Genomic DNA, 20,521 nt, shown 5'->3' on the forward strand with positions numbered 1-20,521 from the left:
ATAACAACTTGCATGCCTTGTGTAAAAGGTTAACAATGCATATTAGGGAGTGAAATATATGTCTCACTATACAACTGAAGTTAATAGAATTGGAATGTCCAGATACCTTTGTTTTTGTAACTTCATATAATTAGTGCACTCTTCTACTCACATTCTGTATACTTGTGTACTGGCTGAAGGCTGTATAATTGAAGACTTTTTTTACACTTTGTATCTTGCCTACAAGAATAGAAGCCTGTTGATTTGAGAATTGGGTGCTTAATCTGATTTCTAAGCACCATCCTTTTGATCAGAAATAAATGTATTTCTAGTGTGCTTTAATAAGCACTGCATACCATACCGAGCACAATCTCAGTCTTTTTTTGGACAACAAAATCTCCTTATCTTACTTCCTGCTCAGGGTCAAATCTTTTGCTAAACATTCATTTATTCTTAGGTGTGTTTTACTTCTATCAAATTTTGTGCATTCTCTGATCAGCATAAAGCTGGTTTCTCAAACTGTGTTCATTGTTGTCTCTCATTTTTCAATTACAATGCAACATGCCTGAGGATGCTTACTATTCTAAACCACTTGTAATTTGTGCACTCACTAATGCTACTTTTCCCTTTGTATAGAACAGTAATGGCATTGTTCAAGACAAACACGTTGTGCAGATCATCACGAACTGGAGTCTCCTTCATATTGGAAAACATGCGTTGTTATAAACTTTACGACATAGGTCTCCATCCAATGTATAAGTGTCACAGCTGTGATGTTCTGGCCATTCCTCCAGGAATAGATCCTTTCTTATTCCTTTGCCCACAGTAATGGGAGAATTTTTTTTTTAAAAAAAGTAGTTTGGATTTGCTACCCAGAGTAGCCTCATGACAAATGGCAAATTTAACAAATAAATAATTTGCAACTACTAAAATTAAAATGGCAATTGTCTGTTTACCTCCAGCTGGTCAAAATCCTAAGAGTTGAAGGATGTACCGGTGATCTTTAGATGTAGGTGAGATACAAATAAATAATCTATAAAATGAGAAATGTATCCATGCATGGAATGTGGAAAATGCTTCCACATCTTGCCATGTTATTCCACACAAAGGAGAAACTTTGGAAATAGTGCAATGAAACCTCAAAGGATTCTTAAATATGCATTCCAAGTAGAGAAAGACCTTCAAAGCTTTACTCCCCACAAAAATTGGTACTGGTTGTGCCTTTTTACAGTAGCAAAAATTCAAAAAAAATTATTCAGTCAGTTTTCTTCCTTTATTTCATCTGATAATTCTTGCTATCTCAGGAGACCCTTTAGTTTTCATTATTTGTATTTCATATTTTTGAGAATTGTGTTTGTTTCCTAACTCTTCAAGAACCATGTTTCTCTTCCCATTTATTTTTATTAAAATAGCTTTATATTTCTCCTTTAATGCATAGCTGCCATCTCCTTTGTACACTTTGCTTTTTTAAAAAGTTTCCCTCAGACTTCTAAATTAGCTCTGCAATTTCTGAGGTAATTTTTTTTCTGGAACTGAATGTCCTTCGACCAGTACTCCCATTCAGAATACAGTATTTTCAATATTGACTCCCCCCCTTTTCAGGATCTCCATTTTGCTCTCCCAAAGCTTCTCCCCAGGTGCCAAAGACACTTTTATTACCTCATTATCAAGAATAGAATAGATGAATAACAAGAGTTGGAAGGGATTTTGCAGGGCTTCTAATCTAGTACAACCCTATAACCATTTCAGGCAAATAGTTGTCCAATCTCTTAAAAACTTCCAGTATTGGAGCATTCACAACTTTTGCTGGCAAGTCGTTCTGCAGATAAATTGTTTTAACTGTTGGGAAATTTCTCCTTAGTTCTAGGTTGGTTTTCTCCCGGATTGATTTCCATCTGCTGTTTTTTGTTCTGCCTTCAGATGCTTTGGGGAATAGCTTGACTCCCTCTTGTTTGTGGCAGCCCCTGAGATATTGGAACACTGCTATCCTATCACCCCTGGTCCTTTAGGGGCTGTTCCTCAAGAAAAGTGTTATTAACTTCGAACTGGAGAGTCCTCACTTGGAAAAGGACTTTGGGACAGAATCCCTCAACGCTACCATCATTTTACCAGAAGAGAACAACGTTCTCCTTCACTTTCTCAAGAGACGCGGGAAATCTTAGCCCCGCCCCTTCCAACGTTTGTTTTCTAAACATTCCAAGAGGCCCAAAAGGGTTGATTTTTTTTCTGAGGAAAGCCGCCAGGACAGCGAAGGAGAGGGCCGGAGGGGCCATCCGATCCTCACTGCGGCCTTTCTAGGGAGAAACACTCTCTCCCTTTAACCCTTGGAGTAGACTGGAGCGATTGAGTATGCCTGGAATCTATCTGCGAGTCTCTGGGGCGGAGTTTGGTTTCTCCTCCTGCGTCCTCAAATATATGTTTAATCTGCCAATGAATAATGTATCCAGGGGCTGTGAAATTGAGTTTTGATCTGGACAGTCTGAAATGGAATAGGGTCTCCTATTTGACTGCCATTTGTCAGAAATGATGTAGGGTCTCCCGCTTGGGGGGGAGGGGTGGACTAGATGACCTACAAGGTCTCTTCCAACTCTGATTATCTGTTATCCCGTCAGAGCAGGGGACTCGACTAGAAGACCTCCAAGGTCCCTTCCAGCTCTATTCTGTTTTCAACCATGCCCTCTCGGATACTGTCAGAGAAAAAAATATAGTGGCAGCTCCCTTGCTTAAAAGTACAAACTGAGAGACCATCAGCTCTAATCCCTATGTATGCACAGAAGCTGGTTAGATGGCTTTGGGCCAGTTATTATGTCTGACCTACAAGAGGAATCATTAGATACTCCACCTCGGTTCCACAAAATAAAGGAGGGTGTCATGCCCCTGGTGGAGACTGACTATGAGGAAGAGGAGGAACAGACAACAGGGAGTGGGAGTGTGGCTCCAGAGGTGGTGGAGGAGGCTGGAGAAGGGCAGAGGCTGGCTGAGCAGTCAGAGGAGGATCCAGGCCCATCCCCTATCCATCCTAGGTCACGCAGGGAGGAGAGGATCAGGGAAAAGTGATGTCTACTCAAGAGGAGATTACCATGATCCTCCTCGTGGCTTGCAGGTGGGAGCTATGTATATAAGTTTGCAACTGCGCAGTTAGAATTTGCAGGAGTCAATTTAGTGTTCACTTTGAAAGAGGTTTATTTTTGCTGGCGTTCTTCCCATGGACTTTTCTTGGTTATTTTCCTGGAGTTTATGATTAGTTACCTTGGCTTGCTTCGGAACTCTCATCAATGCGGTTTGTTTTGGTTTTCTGTTTGCCTCATTATTTACTTTTGTGACTTTAAACTGTGCCTAATAAAACAGTGAAGTTAAGTTGAAGGCCTTACCGGACTTTAATATATGTTTTGGGTTATTTTGAGAGACTACGGGTCATCACAGTGTGATATAAAAAAAATAAACAGAGACCATAAACAGAGGGGTTTGATTAATGATCAAAATATAATGTAGTAGACTATGAAGCTCATCTCCTAGTGAATAGACAGAAATAGCTACCGCACATAGTTACGCATTGTCCCAAAGGTGCTTTTTCAAGAGGCAACTGAACTTTCTGGTTTTTCTTTGAAGACATTTTGCTTCTCGTCCAAGAAACAACTTCGAAGAATGAATGAATGAATTATTTATTGGCCAAGTGTTAGACACACAAGGAAGTTGTCTTGGTGCATAGGCTCTCTGTGTACATAAAAGGAAAAGACAGAAAGTCCAAAACCAGAAAAACCAAAGTCCAGTTGCCCCTTGCAATAGCTCCTTTGGGACAACCATGACCTGGGTGACTGAGAATCTCTATAGACATGTTGTTAATGTAGCACTTCATTCTATTTTCAATATTTTATTTTTGCACTATCTCTAAAGAGACTTCCCCTCTTCTCCATATTTTGGAAGGGCTATTGAATTTTAGTAAAGCTATCCAAGGCAGGAATGCCAGATCATTATTTATTTTTTTTGAAAAAAATAGCTTAGCTTCATGATAAAAAGAAATGTCTCCTGATCATTACATACAAATCTTCCCATATCCTTCTGTGGACAGGATCTGAAATTGGATTTCCCAGTTCTGCTTGGATTTCCTGATGGTGTATTATCCATGCCCATCCCACTTCAATTCGAAATTCACAGCAGGTGGAAGAGATGCTGCCTTTAACTGCAACGAAAGGGAAGACAGCTTTGTCAAGCACGGGAGACCTGCAAAAAATTTCTGTAGAGGGGATAACTTCTGTTATTGAAACAGGAGACAGCCACAGCAAGGGAAAAACGAGGTTGTTGGTTTTTTTTTTGGGTAAATGTTTCTTTGCAAAAACAGGTTTCTGCTGGGAAACTGACCTATATTCCCAACAGTGGTGTGGGAAGAGTGGCACAATGTCCAAACTTTACTCCCTCAAGCGCCTACCCCCTAACTCCTCATCAGTGATCACCTAGGGTGTTCGCTCCCTGTTGCTTCCCAGGTGTCAAATCCGTGTATCTGCCATTCTTCAATGGAAGAAGAAGGGTGGGGGGGGGGTTGATACAAGTAACCCTTTTTGATGTAAACCGAACATCTTAATTCTTGTATTGAATCTGTATAACCTGCACACGATTTACAACTGGGGACCGGAGCCCAGTTGCCTGAAAACTTGTCACCTCTTGGAGAGGCAGCAAGAGGAGAAGGGACCATAAAAATTCCAGCTTCGAAAGAAACTTCCTGGGAAGATCTTCTCAACTACGTTCCCAGAAAAAAAGAGGGGGAGGATTAACATGTTGCTTCTTTGTATTAACGAAATCCACACCAGACTAATGGGAAGGGTTCTAACCCCCTTTATCTAATCTGCATGCTTGAAGGGATATTAGACCCTGCTTTGAATATTGCCTGGCTATCTTCCTTTTCAATAAAGAATTCCTTTTGAAATACCCAGTTTTCAAAAGTTCATTCTTATCGTCTGAAAGAGAGAGAGTCTGGTCCTTATACCAGGATTAAAACAGGATCTGCCCAGGGTTGCCCTCTTGCCAAGAGCTTCCAGGTCAGTGGAAAACAGTCCATTGGATCTCGGAGGATAAGGGAAGAGGGAGGGACCTGTATAGGGAGAAGCAATCTCTGTTTGCACTTTAAACCCTCCTGTGGTGGGTCCTTCCGGGGAGGGAGGGAGGTGCAGCTTACGGGAATGTGCTGGGAAGGCAGTGGTGCTGGAGGAGCTGCGAGGAAGGCATTGCACGGATCCTGCTCTGCACGCCTCTCTTGGGGAACGGAGTCCAGGCGAGGGGCAGAGCCGCCTTTCCCTGCGGGGCAACGGGGTAAGAAGCTTCCATTTTCCTTTCCCTTCAGGTAGATCTGGGTGAGGCGGGGAAAGTTCTTGGAAATGTGACCCTTAGATGCTGCTTTTTGGGTCTCTCATAAGATTGGAACATAGAACAAATAGAATTCTTTATTAGCCAAGTGTGATTGGACACACAAGGAATGGTGTGTCATACTCTCTCTTGGTGCAAATACTCTCAGTATACATAAAAGATACATTTGTCAAGAGTCGAGAATCATAAGGTACAACACTTAATGATAGTCATAAGGTACAATAAGCAATCAAATCATACTAGGAAACAGTCAGTATAAATTGTAAGGATACAAGCGACAAAGTTGCAGTCATACAGTCCCAAGTGGGAGGGGATGGGTGATAAGGAGTGATGAGAAGGTTAATAGTAATAGTAGTGCAGACTTAGTAAATAGTTTGACAGTGTTGACCGGGTTATTTGTTTAGCAAGAGTGATGGCGTTCGGGGGAAAACTGTTCTTGTGTCTAGTTGTTCTCGTGTGCAGTGCTCTATAGCGTCGTTTTGAGGGAAGGAGTTGAAACAGTTTATGTCCGGGATGTGAGAGGTCTGTAAATATTGTTCTTACAGTCAGCACTTTCTCCTGGAACAGTTTGCCTCCCGGAGTTGCAGGTGCCTTAATCACTGGAGGCTTTCAAAAAACAGACCAGACAGTCATATACTATAAGGTCTCCTGCTTGTGCAGGGGGTTGGACTGGAAGATCTCGGAGGCCCCTTACAGTCTTAGGATCCTATGTCCTATGATCATTTCCCATGGGATTTTCTCTGGTGCTGTATCAGCTCCAGAAGCCTTGGATTTAAATGGCGAGGAATTCCGAGCAGCCATCCTACACCGTTGCTTCGCAGATGCCAGACTGCCATGGGGGTAGGTGGGGGTGAGGGATCAGTTGGGGGAGGGGGAGGGAACCCAGAAACGAAACCATTCGGAATGTCTGCCGGAGACATCAACTGGCTAACTTCAAAGCCACAAAAGATGGGAATGGAATGCAGATAATGGCCAAGCCCGCCAGGCAGCAGACCTGTTACCAAAACAATTTATTTAAATCCCATTGGACACCAGGGAGATAATGTGGGGCGGGGGAGGGCTTGGGAGTGGGGAAAGCGAGTGGGCAGTGGTGTATTAATCCTTAAGAGACTAAGCATGTGCTTAGGGCGCCAGGCCCAAAAGGGGCACCACAAAAACTTATGTAGATTAAGCTTGGCTTTGTTTGTACAGTATGTATAAAGGAGGGCTGGGGCACCAAGATTTATCAGTGCTTAGGGCACCAGTGAGCCTTCATTCCACCACTGGTGAGTGGGCAGTCTTCACTCTCCAAACCTCAGGTCTGGCCTTCTCCTATTTGGTAACAGCTTGGCTTTTGTAAAAGGAAACCTTCCACTATGAATGCAGTAGAAGGCTCTTTCCTCCTAAATAACCTGGTAGAACAGAGAGGAGCCATGGAGCCATTGCTTGAGTGGAGGAGTCGCTCGGGAGGATCCATCCCAGAAGTGCCCTTTCGTACTCAGGATTGAATTTGCCCCGTTTTTTTTTCCTTCATGAATTCCTTTTTTTTAATCTGCTCCTTTTTATATCAGCACTGGAGATAGTTGTGGCGGTGTGCATTTAAAAAGGCATCGTCCCTTTCCCGTAGGCTGTTCCAAAGTCCCACCTGTAGAAAAAAGGAGTTTTCGTTGTCTTCACTGATTATCCTTTAAATTCCTGGGAGTCTACCTCAGCGAAGATCTTAACCTGGAAAATCAACACAACCCAGGTGGCCAGAAAGGCCCAACAGAGACTCCATTTCCTTAGGGTCTTGCGAAAGAATAAAGTGGAACAACGACTGATGACCTCCTTTTACCGGTCCACAATAGAAAGCGTCCTCACATATTGCCTTACGGTGTGGCATGCTGGCTTGACAGCCACGGATAGAAAGACACTACAGAGGGTGGTGATCACAGGACAAAACATTGTGGGCTGTTCCCTGATACCACTAGATGACCTTGCTTGGGCTCGCTGCCTTAGAAGAGTGAGGAAAATTCTCAGGGATGACTCACATCCCGGTCAGCACTTCTTCACTCTCCTACCATTGGGCAGGAGATAGAGAAGTATAGCCGGCCGCACCAACAGGCTGAAGATCACTTTCTACCTGTGGGCTGCCTGACTTCTGAAGGGAAAATAACTTCATGTCAACATAGTATGATAAACTTGCGGGGCCGGTGCATTGTGCAACAAGGTCACATAGTGTAATAAGATTGGGACTGGGTTAGGGACTTCTGTCCTCACTGTGAGTTGTGTGTGTGTGGGGGGTGCAGGAAGGCTCAGCCAGTCTCATTGTACACATGTTGTACTCTGACAATAAAGATAATAACAATGATTTGACAGCCACACATATGGGGTCTGCTTGAGACATCTGGAATTCAAGCTATGTGAGATGCTTTAATGCATACATTCATGGCTAAGAGACCTGCTTCTGAGTCTAATCCTTGGTCCTTCCATCACTTTCAGTTTTCCTCTCACCCAGTATCAGCAGCTTCTGTGTATTGTTGCTGTGGCTGCAAAGTATGCAGATTATCTGATTCCCTAGTTACCATAGAGAAAGGCTAGAATCGCCCTTCTGCATTGTAGTAGCATTCCAGAATATGGTTAGGATGTTTGATAGCAAGTTAGCCCTTTGCTGTTGTTTTCCCCCCACTGGTAGATATTATACAGGTAGTTCTCGACTAATGACCACAACTGAGCCCAAAATTTCGTATTTTTACGTGAGACATTTGTTAAGTGAGTTTTGCCCCATTTTACGGCATCTCTTGCCACGGTCGTTAAATGAATAGCTGCAGTTGATAAGTCAGTAAGACAGTTGTTAAGTGAATCTGGCTTCTCTGCTGATTTTGACTGATCATAAGCTCACAAAAGGGGAGCGATCACATGACCTTGGGACACAGTAACGATCATATATAAGAACTAGTAGCCAAGCATCTGAATTTTGATCACATGGTCACGCGAATGCTACAAAGGTCGTAAGTATGAAAAATGGTCATAAGTCACTTTTTTCAGTGCCGTTTTAACTTTGAATGATCACTAAATGAAGCCGTGGACTACCTATAACACTTGAAATACTGCATCCAGTTTTGTTTGCCAGAATGTAAAAAAAAATTGTTGAGACTCTAAAAAGAGTGCAAAGAAGAGCAACAAAGATGATTAGGGGACTGGAGGCTAAAACATATGAAGAACGGTTGCTGGAATTGGGTATGTCTTAGTCTAATGAAAAGAAGAACTAAGTGTTGTAGTTCGCCGGCAGCAGGTGTGGACAACTGAGGTCTCAAATGAGGGGCGTGTGATGCAGGGATTGGGCCAGGACTATCCAGGAGTGGAATGCTGCCTTCGGAGATTGTGGAGGCTGGCAGCAGCGATGAAGAGGTCCCTGAGGAGCCTGGGCCCAGTGCATGTGCACGCAGGGCTGCTCAAAGGAAAGAGCAGCTGCAGCAGCACGGGCGACTCGGGAGTAAGGCTGCAAGGTAATTGGTCCCTCCCTTCAGAGACAAAAGCCAACTGAGAAACCGGAGTTCTTTGCAGGAAGCAATGAAGTCAAGCCTTGTGGACGTTTGGATTATCTTGGTTGGTGTTTGGAGACTTTTTGTGTTTGAAATATTTCTTAGCAACTTTATCTAGTGTTCTTGGCAGCCTTGCACAACCTTGGCAAGGCTCGTTCTTATCAGAGAGAATTAGTTTGAAATAGCCTTTTAACCATGAAGGAACTGAATTCTTAAAGTGTCATTAAAAGGTTTTGCTGTTACCTCCGTTTGGTGTTTGTTTCCTTGGAACAAGGGTTGGGTCAGAACACTAGGGGAGACAGGATAGCAGTGTTCCAATATCTAAGGTGTTGCCACAAACAAGTGGGAGTCAAGTTATTTTCCAAAGCACCTGACAAGAAGCAATGGGTGGAAACTTATCAAGGAGAAAAGCAACCTAGAACTAAGGAAAAATTTCCTGACAGTTGGAAAAATTGATCAGTGGAACAGCTTGCCACCAGAAGTTTTGGGTGCTCCATCATTGGAGGTTTTTGAGAAGAAACAATCATTCGTCTGAAATGGTATAGGGTGTGATGACCCAGGGTGGGATACAAAACAAACACAGTCACAGAAAACAGATGAAGCCCCTTTTATTCCTTCAATTTGCTTCCAAGCTCTGAATATCTTTGACGGAAGACAAAAAAACCTCCCATACAGTTGCACGAAGAAGGAAAAAAGCAACACAAACCAGGCAAGATAAGGGCTGGAGGATGTCCACAGATAACACACACTGAGAAGGACGCCAAACTCAGAGAGAAATTATAAACTAGAGATATTTACACGCTTTCTTTCCAGCGTTCGCCAGTAGGCAGGTCCATACTCTTATTCAGTTATCAGAGCTGTAGCCCATGAAGAGGATCAAGGCCCTCTCCTCCCTTGTAGACCCCATCTCTCCCTTATCCTCTCCTCCCTGCGTGCCCTAGGATGGATAGGGAATGGGCCTGGGTCCTCCTCTGACTGCTCAGCTGGCCTCTGCCCTTCCCCAGTCTCCTCCACAACCTCCGGAGCTACACTTCCACTCCCTGTTGGCTGTTCCTCCTCTCCCTCAGAGTCAGTCTCCACCAGGGGCATGACATAGGGTTTCCTGTTTGAGGAGGGGGTTAGAAGACCTCCAAGGTTCCTAGCAACTCTATTAATCTGTTATTCTGTTCTGCTATAAATGAAATGGTATAGAACAGGGGTGTCTTATGATTGAGGCATAGTGGAGTACTTAAATCTGGCCCGTGGGGCTGGCCTGGAAATAGGAAAGGACTGGCCTCTAGCAGCCAACACAAGGTGTGTGTGGGCCACGTGTCCACCCCCATGCCCTGTTTTCAGCTTGGACGGCCTCCTGCAGTACTCTGCTGGCCAAAACAGGGCACAGGCCAGAAATGGGGTGGTGGTGGGCCATGTCTCCCCCCGGCTGGCCAGAGGAGAACTACAATGCTGATCCAACCCTTGAAGAAATCCAGTTGACACCCCTGGTATGGAGTCAGACTAGAAGACCTCCAGGGTCCCTTCCAACTAGTTATTCTGTTCTGTTATTAATTGTAATAACGAAAAATGGTCAAAAACCAAAGTTCGGTCACTAAATGAACTGCTGTAAGTCGAGGACTTCCTGTAAAGCATTAACTGAGATGTATTTTTAACCAGAGGTTTTGCAAGTTGTTTATTCCTTTGGTAAGATTCTCCAAAGAAGATACTTATTTGCCCCAGTTAGAAATTTTGGTGGTTGTTTTGTTCATTATGAATTTGCATATAATTTATTGAATATTTCACTAATACAAATGTTCATGGAATGTTTTCTTTCTGTTTCAGGATTTGGTACTTCTTAAGGATATAGCTGTGTTTTTCTTCCATGGAGGAGTGGGCCCTACTGGATTATGAGCAGAAAGCTCCGCACCAAGAGGTCATGGTGGAAGACACAAAGAATATGGCTTCCTTCGGTAAGGGATTTTCTTTCCTCTGGCTTGAAAAGATGTTGGAAGTGAGCAGTCTCTCTCTTTCTATCATGGAATGCTAGTCTGTTCATTGTGTACAGTTGAGAGAGTTTTTAACTGCATTTTTATTTCTATGTGGACTTGTAAGTGGGTTAAACCCCCACACTGCCTCCAAAAGGAGGAGAGAGGTCTCCTCCGATGCAGTTTCTCATCTTAATCAGGTTGTGTCTGTTTCCCTTTGTAGATAGCCTTAGGAGTTGTTTTCATTTTGTTGCTGTCAGACCTTCCTTAAATCAAATCTCTTAGGAAAGAAATACCCTCGGACCAGGGGTGGGATTCTACCGGTTCAGACCAGTTCAGGCAAACAAAGTTACATCCGGTTCACCGAACCGGTATTTCAACCGACCGGCTGGCCCTGCCCACCCCTCCCCTCCCAGAAGTCTCCACGTGGCCCATTTTCGATGGAGGTGAGTGCAGGGTTCGTGTGGAGGTTCTGGGAAGGGGAGAAATGGGCCTTCCGGAAGTCCAGAAACAGGCCTGGGGGAAGCTGTTTTCGCCCTCCCAGTGGCCCAGGGGAAGCCTCTGGACCTTTGGGAGGGCAAAAATGGCCCTCCCGGAAAAACCAGAAGTCGCAAAATGGGCCTGTTTTTAGCTTCTGATGGGACTCCAGGGCCCAGGGGAGGCTGTTTTCACCCTCCCAGAGGCCCGGGGGAAGCCTCCGGACCCTTGGGAGGGCGAAAACGGCCTTACCCGAGTTCTGGAGGCCCACCGGAAGCTGGAAACAGAAAATTCTTGTAGGCCACGCTCAACATGGGCCTGCCCACCCAGCAACCGGGCAGCGAACCAGTTGCTGGGATTTTTTAACCTCTGCCCTCGACTCTATTTCATTGAAGTGATAGGTTCTTTTACTAAAAGATGTTGGTTGCATTAGAGTCAGGCTAGAACTAAATTTCCCCTGCTCAAAAGATACTCATCCCAGCCCTCCCCGCACGACCAGTCTGTCTTCAGCCAATAAGGATCTGCTTATGTATTTTAAGAATGCTGAGATGTTTGGGGGCAATCCACATTCTTTCTCAGGGTGCATGGCTTTGAGTGCTGGTACAAATTAGTTTGGAGCTTCTCTGTTCTTCATCAGCTGTCATTTCCCCCTTCCCTATTTCCTATCACCAACCAGATTGATTGCACATTTTTTGTCCCTCCCCCCCCACGTTCCACTCCTTTTTTCTAGCCTTTGATGGCAGGATGCCAGCAAGGGGCCAAGCTGAAAATAGCAGACGTTCTAGCTGCTTATAAAGGTGGTACTTAAGAGACCCAGTGGTACACAGGGTTTATCACAAGGATGTTACTGCTAGTAAGGTGGACCGTTTGATAGTCACGTTTTCCAGAGATGGGACCTCCAATTCTGGTGGCTCCCCCAACCACCATTATTTACATGGATACCTTCCTTTGGGATAGCTAGGGGAGAATGAAAACTGGTATTTTCAAGGGAAAGTTTCCTCAACAGAGAAGGCAAAACCTCATGGCATAAATCAGTACTTCCACTTTCTCAGATATAAATTCAGTGAACTGATCCTCTCTCATCATCCAATTTTGAAAAAAAAAAAGTCAGCTTTCAAGAGTCCCACGCATATTCTTGGAACTGAACTGAAAGGAGCAGCAGAGCTGATGGGGCCCCACCCCGAGATTCAAAATTATTTCCCCACAGCATTATGAGTGTCATGTCCCTGTTGGAATCTGATTCTGAGGGGAAGGTCGAAAAGCTGACAGGGAGTGGGAGTGTGGCTCCGGTGGCTGGGGAGGAAACTGGGGAAGGGCACAGTCTGGCTGGGCATTCAAAGAAAGACCCAGGCCCACCCCCTCTTTATCCTAGGGCATGCAGGGAGGAACAGATAAGGGAGCAACGTGGGTTACAGGGGAGAAAAAGGCCCCGATTCCCTTCATTAGCTGCAGCTGGGAAAACAGGATAAAGAGGGTGTTTCCACATAGAACCTTGCTGGAAGCAACGCGTGCATTATCTTTGTTTGTCAAGTCCTATCTGGGTTCTGGAGTCCTCCCAACTATATGTGTTTCGTTATCTTTTGAATTCTGCAATTCCTTATCCTGCCCTGTCTCGCTAAATGCTGCAGCGTAGTTTGTGTTGGTTTTTATTTATAATTTATATGTACTTTTGGTTTGGACTAAATTTCTTCCCTTTCAAAACTGTTCTTGGGAGAGTTTTTTTCTCCAGCCAATGATAACTGGACGTTGGGGGTCAAGTTGGAGGAATTAAAGGGACTTTACCTACTTTTGTGACTTTTTGTGCCACGCCCTGGGTCATCACAATGAGTTGCATTCTGCAGCACACAGAGGGCAAGAGGGAAGCCTGGGGCAGATCTTATATCAACTAGATATGCAGCATAATACTATGTTTTGAACACAAGCTGATGGAAGCAGAGAGAATAATTACAAAAAACGGCTAAATGAATCAAAGATAGTGGTGGGACTTTTACTATGTTCAAATAAGAGAGTCAACAATGATGCTTAATCCCTTTCACACCTCATTTTGTGTCAACTTTCCTTTTCCCCCCCTTTCTCCTTTTCCATGTAGGTGATGGATTGAAGATAGTCCATGCTGCCCAAGAGATGGCAACACCTTTTCTAACAGCCGAAAAGGAAGTTGCGGAAAGAATGAGTGAAAAGGAAAAGCCTGAAGAAAAGGAGTTAAAGGAGGAGCTGGGGAAATATTCTAGTTCCCCATATGTAGATATCAGCATTTTCTTGCACAATGATGATACCCAAGCAAAAGCAACATGTCCAGGGTGCGGAAAAATACTCAGAGATGAATTGGGATTATGTGACTGTTATACAAGCCATCCCCTTACGTTCCATAAAAACATTCCCAAAGCAAAGGATCCATACCAATGTCTGGAATTTGGAGAAAACGCCAGTCAGGAAAGTCACCAGAATTCACATCAGAGGGTCCATGAAGAGAGGAAGCAGCATCAATGCATCACCTGCGGAAAGAGCTTCAGAAACAGTGCAGCTCTTATTTCCCACCAAAACATCCACAGGGAGGAGAGATGGTATCAATGCAAGGAGGGTAGAACAATGTTTACTCGGAGCAAGGAATCAAATTCCCGGAAAAAAAGCCCCACTGGGAATAATTCATGTAAATGCCTGGAATGTGGGAAGAGCTTCCGCTCTGCAACTCACCTCACTTTCCACAATAGGATCCATACAGGGGAAAAGCCGTATCATTGCACAGTGTGTGGAAAGAGCTTCACCCAAAATGGCAACTTCAATTTACATAAAAGGGTCCACACCGGAGAGAAGCCGTATAAATGCATAGAGTGTGGGAAATGCTTCAAAGCCCCAGGTGCCCTTACTCAGCATAAAAGGATCCACACAGGGGAGAAACCCTATGAATGCCTGGAGTGTGGGAAAAGCTTTAGCAGAAGCTGCACTCTAACCTTACATAATAAGATGCATAAAGGGGAGAAACCTTATAAATGTCTGCATTGTGGAAAAAACTTCAGTCAAAAAGGTCATCTTAAGTCACACGAGAGGATCCACACGGGGGAAAAGCCATTTCAATGCATGGAGTGTGGAAAGAGCTTCCGTTGTTCTGCAAACCTTACTTCCCATAACAGAATCCACACGGGGGAGAAGCCCTTTCAATGCCTGCAGTGTGGAAAAAGCTTTGCCAGTTCTGGTGGCCTTCATGCCCACAAACGGACCCACACAGGAGAGAAACCGTACAAATGCCTGGAGTGTGGAAAGAGCTTCCGTAAACCCAGCCACCTAACTTCCCATAGTAGTATCCACAGCGGAGAGAAACCGTATCAGTGTACCGAGTGTGGGAAGCGCTTCAATCAAACAAGTCACCTTAATATCCATAAAAGAATCCACACAGGGGAAAAGCCCTATAGTTGCTCCGAATGTGGCAAATGCTTTACCGACTCAGGGGCCCTTGTTCGCCACAAATGGACCCACACTGGAGAGAAACCATTTGGATGCAAGGAATGTGGGAAAAGCTTCAGTCAAAAAAAATCTTTTATTGTACATTACAGAATCCACACTGGGGAGAAACCGTACAAATGCACGGCATGTGGAAAGAGTTTCAGTGATTCTCAAGAACTTGCTTCCCATGAAAGGATCCACACTGGGGAAAAACCCTATAAATGTGCGGTGTGTGGAAAGGGCTGTAGGACCACCAGTGACCTTAGTTCCCATAAGCGGACCCACACAGGTGAAAAGCCCTATCAGTGTGGTGAGTGTGGAAAGTGCTTTAGTCAAAACAGTTCCCTTAATAGCCATAGAAGAATGCACGCGGGAGAGAAACCATACAAATGTATGGAGTGTGGAAACTGCTATAGAAGTAGCGGTGGTCTTAATTACCATAGGAGGATACATACAGGTGAGAAACCACATAAATGAGCTGAATGTAGAAAAGTAATTAGAATCAGTCATGTAATATCTGTAGAAAATTAATTCACAGAAGCCATTAAATGTATCAAATGTGGAAACAGCTTTATCTATTTATCTATCTATCTACCTACCTACCTACCTATCTGCGAAATACCACTCACGCATCATCACAAAATCTCCAGAACCGTAAAGCCTACAAACTTGAAATTTGGCACGTATGTTCCTCTTGGCTTCTAGGTGCTCACTAAGAAAGGATTAGTATTTCATATATATTATTATTAACACGCTCTGATCCTGAGTTCTACTCCCCCTCTCCACCTGAAAAAAAAAATGCAAAATACAAGCAGAGGAGTTTCAGTTTCACAGCACCAAGCAGCTTTAGTACAGAACAGTTGAGCTAAGCCACGCCCAGGCTCCTTGCTGTCTCCTTCTTGCTCACATAGCAAATACTGTTTCAGTTTCCAAACAGCCCTCAACTCTCACAGACTGAGAGGACACTAGCCAGATGAATACTGATGGATGCTGGTAGGCAAGGACAGAATTTTTTCCCCCCCTTATTTTCCTCCCCAAAAACTAAACCCACGACATAGTTTCATAGCGAAGCATGGGTATAGAACTAGTTTAAAATATTTCCCTTATTTTTTCTTGCAAAAGGATTTGCTCATTGGAGGAACTACGTAAATGTCTCAAGGATATAAAAGTGCTTTGGTGCCTCTTCTTTGCTTATTCCCAAAAATTTATTTACCTGGAAGAAAACATATCAATACACTGAATGTGGAAAGTGTTTCTGAAGAAAAACCTTACTTTCCAGAAAACCTTACTTTCCAGAAAAAGACAATGTAAATTAAGGGAGTCTTAATGGAGCTTCAGGGTGGAAAGTATCCTTTTCATCAAAGGATCCACGTAGAAGGGAAATCATGTACAGTACATGCATGACATGCTGGAAGCTGTTCAGAATTGAAACAACTATAATTCCTATGGGAAAATACGTACTGGGGAGAAACCATGTGTGGCAAGTATAGAAGTGCATGAGTGAACAATCATTCATTTTATACCTCATAGCAGGGTGAAACTTTATAAATGTATGTAGTGTGAGAAGTGGCTTGAAGCAGTAGGATCTGTTGAATAGATAACCAAATGCCTAGAAATAACAGGAGTTTGTAGAAACACCGGAAGCTTTATGGAAACATTAATGGCACAATAGAAGATACAGCTGCTAGTCAATGGTGATAGTTTGGGAGAGCTTAATATTAAGAGAGGTTGTCAGAGTGCACACCGCTTTACTATGTGAGACAACCCAGGAGCAATACCAGCAAGCAGAGGTTTGTAATAAATAATGGTTTTATCTACAAAAGAATATATACTATACATACACGTACTACAGGCAGAAGTCAAACCAGCAGCAATTACATCAGGGAAGAACACACAACAAGAGAGAGAGATGCCCTAACAGGGCCTCTTCTTATTATACAGGCTCTTAAAGGGACAACAGCTACAAACCTTGCTTACTCATTCCCATCATTGCATCATTACAACAGCTTGTCAGTTCTTAAATTACTACCCTGATAGAGGTATCTTTGAAAAAGAGTTATCACTACTACTGTTTGTCGTTGCATTGATTCATCTGACAACAATATTGAACAAATTAGGCCATGGCTCTCAAACATCAAAAATAGATGTCAGATCATCCTACCTAATAGGAGGTACCTGGCCTCACAGTAGTAACTGTGAGAGGGATGTCCTAGTGCAGGGGTGTCAAACTCACAGTCTGGGGCCCGGATGTGTCACATGCTGGCCACCCCCACCTCTGGTTTAGTGAAGGGGGAAAAAGTCACGATAGGTCATGTGACGATGTGACGACGCGAGTTCGACACCCCTGTCCTAATGGTTCACTGCTTAAATATGAGTCAGCATCAAGATCATGGGAAATGATAGTACTGTTTTACACTGAACTGATGAGATCACACTTGGAATACGGTCACCCTGATTCAAGAAAAGATACTGGAGGCCCAGAAGAAGTCCAGAGAAGATTTTAGTAGACATTCCTGTATTAAATTTCAGAATTGCCATCATGCGCTTGAGTTCCACATTTGCTAACTGCCAGTCTACAATGGACCAAGGGGGGAATGCTTACAGGAAAGGAAAAGAATGTGCCTCTCGGTTAAAGTGCCTCGCGGTGAAAAACTTCAGGGCTGTTGCCCTGGGAGAAGGCTGCTGCTGCTAGAAAGTCACCATTTTGAAAACAATTTATTTGAATATGGTTAGGTGTGGGTGGTGGGGGGGGGAATGACCAGCAATGGGAAGGGACAAAGGAGGAAAAGTTATTGGGAAAGCTTTGGTGCGTGAGCTTAAGTTCTGGCTTTTGCTATTCGGTATTCCACTTGGCTTTTAGTAAAGTATACCTTTTGACATTAATGGAGTCGAGGGTCTTGCTTGCTTGGAGAACCTGGTTGGGGCAGGGCTGACAAGTTTTATATTCTTCTTTAAACACCAAACCAGGTGTGGGATTCACATTTCTTAACAACTGATTCTGTGGGTGTGGCCTAATTGGTGGGTGTGCCTTGGTGCTCATGTGACTGGCTGAGCATGCCTTGTATGTAAATATTGTAGATATTTATGTAAATATTGAATTTTTTATTAAAAAAGAGAGCAACTTTTACCCAAAATCAGGCAAAGCAGGCAGGCAGATTGAGTTGCTCACAGAATCATAGATTCACTCAGAGATCTACCTTTCTGCAATCTGCTGCCTGAGTCTGTCACATAAAATATGCTTGCAAGCAAACTCACAAAATTAACTCACAACACACCATGTAAGTATATATTGATTTTTTTTTATAAAAAGGAGCAACTTTTACCCAAAATCAGGCAAAGCAGGCAGGCAGATTGAGTTGCTCCCAGAATCACAGATTCACTCAGAGATCTACCTTTCTGCAATCTGCTACCTGAGTCTGCAATGAAAAATAGAAGCTTCAGTCCTAAGGAAGGTTCAACGCTGCTTTTAGATTAGCTAGAAAGCAAGAAATCCAATGATTTCCTGCTTTCTAGCTAATCTAAATCTTCCGGCACAGCTGATAGTCAGAACAGCTGATGGTTGGGGGAAAAATAAAGGAAAAATAGCAACTTACCAAAAGGCAAAGGCACAAGCAGGAAGTTGGATGATGAGCATGCCAGGTAAGGAGTGACTGGGCGGGGAGGGGCTAGCCAGTGGCACGATTTGCCGGTTCTCCGAATTCCGCAGAATCATAACAACCGGTTCTATAGAACCAGTCCAACTAGGTAGAATCCCACCCCTTCACCAAACAGCCACCTTTCTTCCACACTGTGCCATATCAAAGAATTCCACTTATTTCCATGCTGCATTCGTCCACCATTCTGCATTTTCTATGGTAACATTTTCTTGAACTTTATGCCTTTGAGAGCTACTCCCACTTGTTTCTTCTTATTAAGTTGGGTCCGATTCTGGGAAACTACCTGCAGCTTTTAAGGTGGTTTTCCAAAAGTGGTTTGCCATTGCCTCCTTTCTAGTGATGAGAGAAAGTGACTGGCCCAAGATGATCCAGCTGGCTTTGTGCCCAAAGTAGGACTAGAATTCATGGCCTCCCAGTTTCTAGCCTGATGCCTCAACAACAACACCAAACTGCCTCTCTATTCCCATTTAGGAATGTGAAAATTTGAGACCATGATGTGTATTGGGTGACTGGACTGAGGTCCAGCTCCATCAATATTTAGGAATCCCATTCACATCAGAGATTCTCTGAAGAGAGTTTGAACAATTCCTTATTGATCTAGTGGAAGCCTTCCTGAGTTAGAAAAGGAAACTATAGTTCTGCTTGGATTTCTTGCTGGTGTCTTATCCAAATCTAATCCAGCTTAAATTCAAAATCATAGCAAGTGGGGCAGATGCTGTGTTCTTCTGCAACAAAGGGGGAAATCTAGCTATGGCTGACAAGCCAAATTCAACGAGTCATCCTTAATGGTACTATATCTACATGGAGAGGAGCAGTGGGGTGCCACAGGATTCTGTCTCAGGCCCAGTACTCTTCAATTTCTCCATAAATGACTTAGATAAGGGAATAGAAGGGGAAGTCATCAAATTTGTAAAGTACACTAAGCTGGCAGGAATAGCCAACACCCCAGAAGACAAGCTCAGGATCCAAAAATGGATCCTGACGGACTTGAACAACGAGCCCTATCCAACAACATGAAATTTAATGTGGAGAAAAGCAAGGCTTTACCCTTAGGCAGGAGAAACCAAAGATACAAGTACAGATTAGGTGAAACCTGGCTCAAATATAGTAACTCTGAGAGGGATCTTGGAGTGCTAGCAGAAGGTCACTTAAATATGAGCCAGATGTGTGCAGTGGCAGCCCAAAAAGCTAATGCAATCCTTGGTTGCATAAACAGAGGCATAGAATCAAAACCATGTGAAGTATTGGTACAACTTCATAAAGCCTTAGTAAGGCTACACCTGGAATACTGCATCCAGTTTTGGTTACATTACAAAAAAGATATTGAGAGTTTGGAAAAAGTGCAAAGAAGAGCAACTAAAATGATTAAAGGCTTGGAGACTAAAAGATATGAATACTGCAACCCTTCTTCATATGTTTTAGTATCCATGCCTTTAATCATCTTAGTTGATCTTCTTTGTACTTTTCCCAAAGTCTCATCTTTTTTGTAATGTGGTGACCAAAACTGGATGCAGTATTGGAGCAACCAGGATAATCAGGGGACTGGAAACTAAAACATATGAAGAACAGTTACAGGAACTGGGCTTGGCTAGTCTAGTGAAGAGAAGGACCAGGGGAGACATGATAGCAATGTCCCAATATTTGAGGGGCTGCCACAGAGAGGAAGGGGTCCAGCTATTTTCTAAAGTGCCTGTAGGCCAGACAAGGAATAATGGATGGAAATGACCAAGGAGAGATTTAACCTGGAAATAAGGAGAAACTTTCTGACAGTGAGAACAATCAACCAATGGAACAGAAGTTGCCCTCAGAAGTTGTGGGAGTGCCATCACTTGAGACTTTCAAGAAGAGATTTCAAGAAGAGATGGTACACGACAAACTACTCCTAAAACTAAAATCTTATGGTATCTCTGGCCACCTACATAACTGGTTAGAAGCATTCCTTTGAAACAGACAACAAATGGTCAAAATTGGGAGCGTCCTATCAAATTCTGTACCTGTCAACAGTGGTGTCCCCCAAGGCAGTGTTCTAGGACCAACTCTTTTCATACTCTACATAAATGACCTCTGTGATCATATCAAGAGCAACTGCATTCTTTTCGCTGATGATGTGAAGCTATTCAATACCACAGACAATACTGCTACCCTTCAA

At 43.6% G+C, this 20,521-nt stretch overlaps 1 protein-coding gene and 1 long non-coding RNA gene across 2 annotated transcripts; one reads left to right on the forward strand and one right to left on the reverse strand.

Annotated features, from left to right (window-relative positions):
• Window positions 1–3,815: 3,815 nt before the first annotated feature.
• LOC148131893 (uncharacterized) lies at window positions 3,816–5,057 on the reverse strand. The gene is made up of 2 exons (XR_015747194.1): window positions 4,961–5,057; window positions 3,816–4,159 (listed from the first exon to the last, which is right to left on the reverse strand). It is a non-coding gene; the product is annotated as an uncharacterized LOC148131893 (long non-coding RNA).
• LOC113425947 (uncharacterized) lies at window positions 5,026–17,595 on the forward strand. The gene is made up of 3 exons (XM_026688256.2): window positions 5,026–5,283; window positions 10,656–10,783; window positions 13,365–17,595. The coding sequence occupies exons 2-3, from the start codon at window positions 10,696–10,698 to the stop codon at window positions 15,191–15,193; spliced, it is 1,917 nt and encodes a 638-aa protein (XP_026544041.1). The 5' UTR covers window positions 5,026–5,283; window positions 10,656–10,695; the 3' UTR covers window positions 15,194–17,595.
• The last annotated feature ends 2,926 nt before the right edge of the window (window positions 17,596–20,521 follow it).

Source organism: Notechis scutatus, chromosome 2, assembly GCF_049901735.1.
Source record: "Notechis scutatus isolate UNSWTSFEM ecotype Mainland chromosome 2, rNotScu1.2, whole genome shotgun sequence".
Classification (NCBI taxonomy): Eukaryota; Metazoa; Chordata; class Lepidosauria; order Squamata; family Elapidae; genus Notechis; species Notechis scutatus.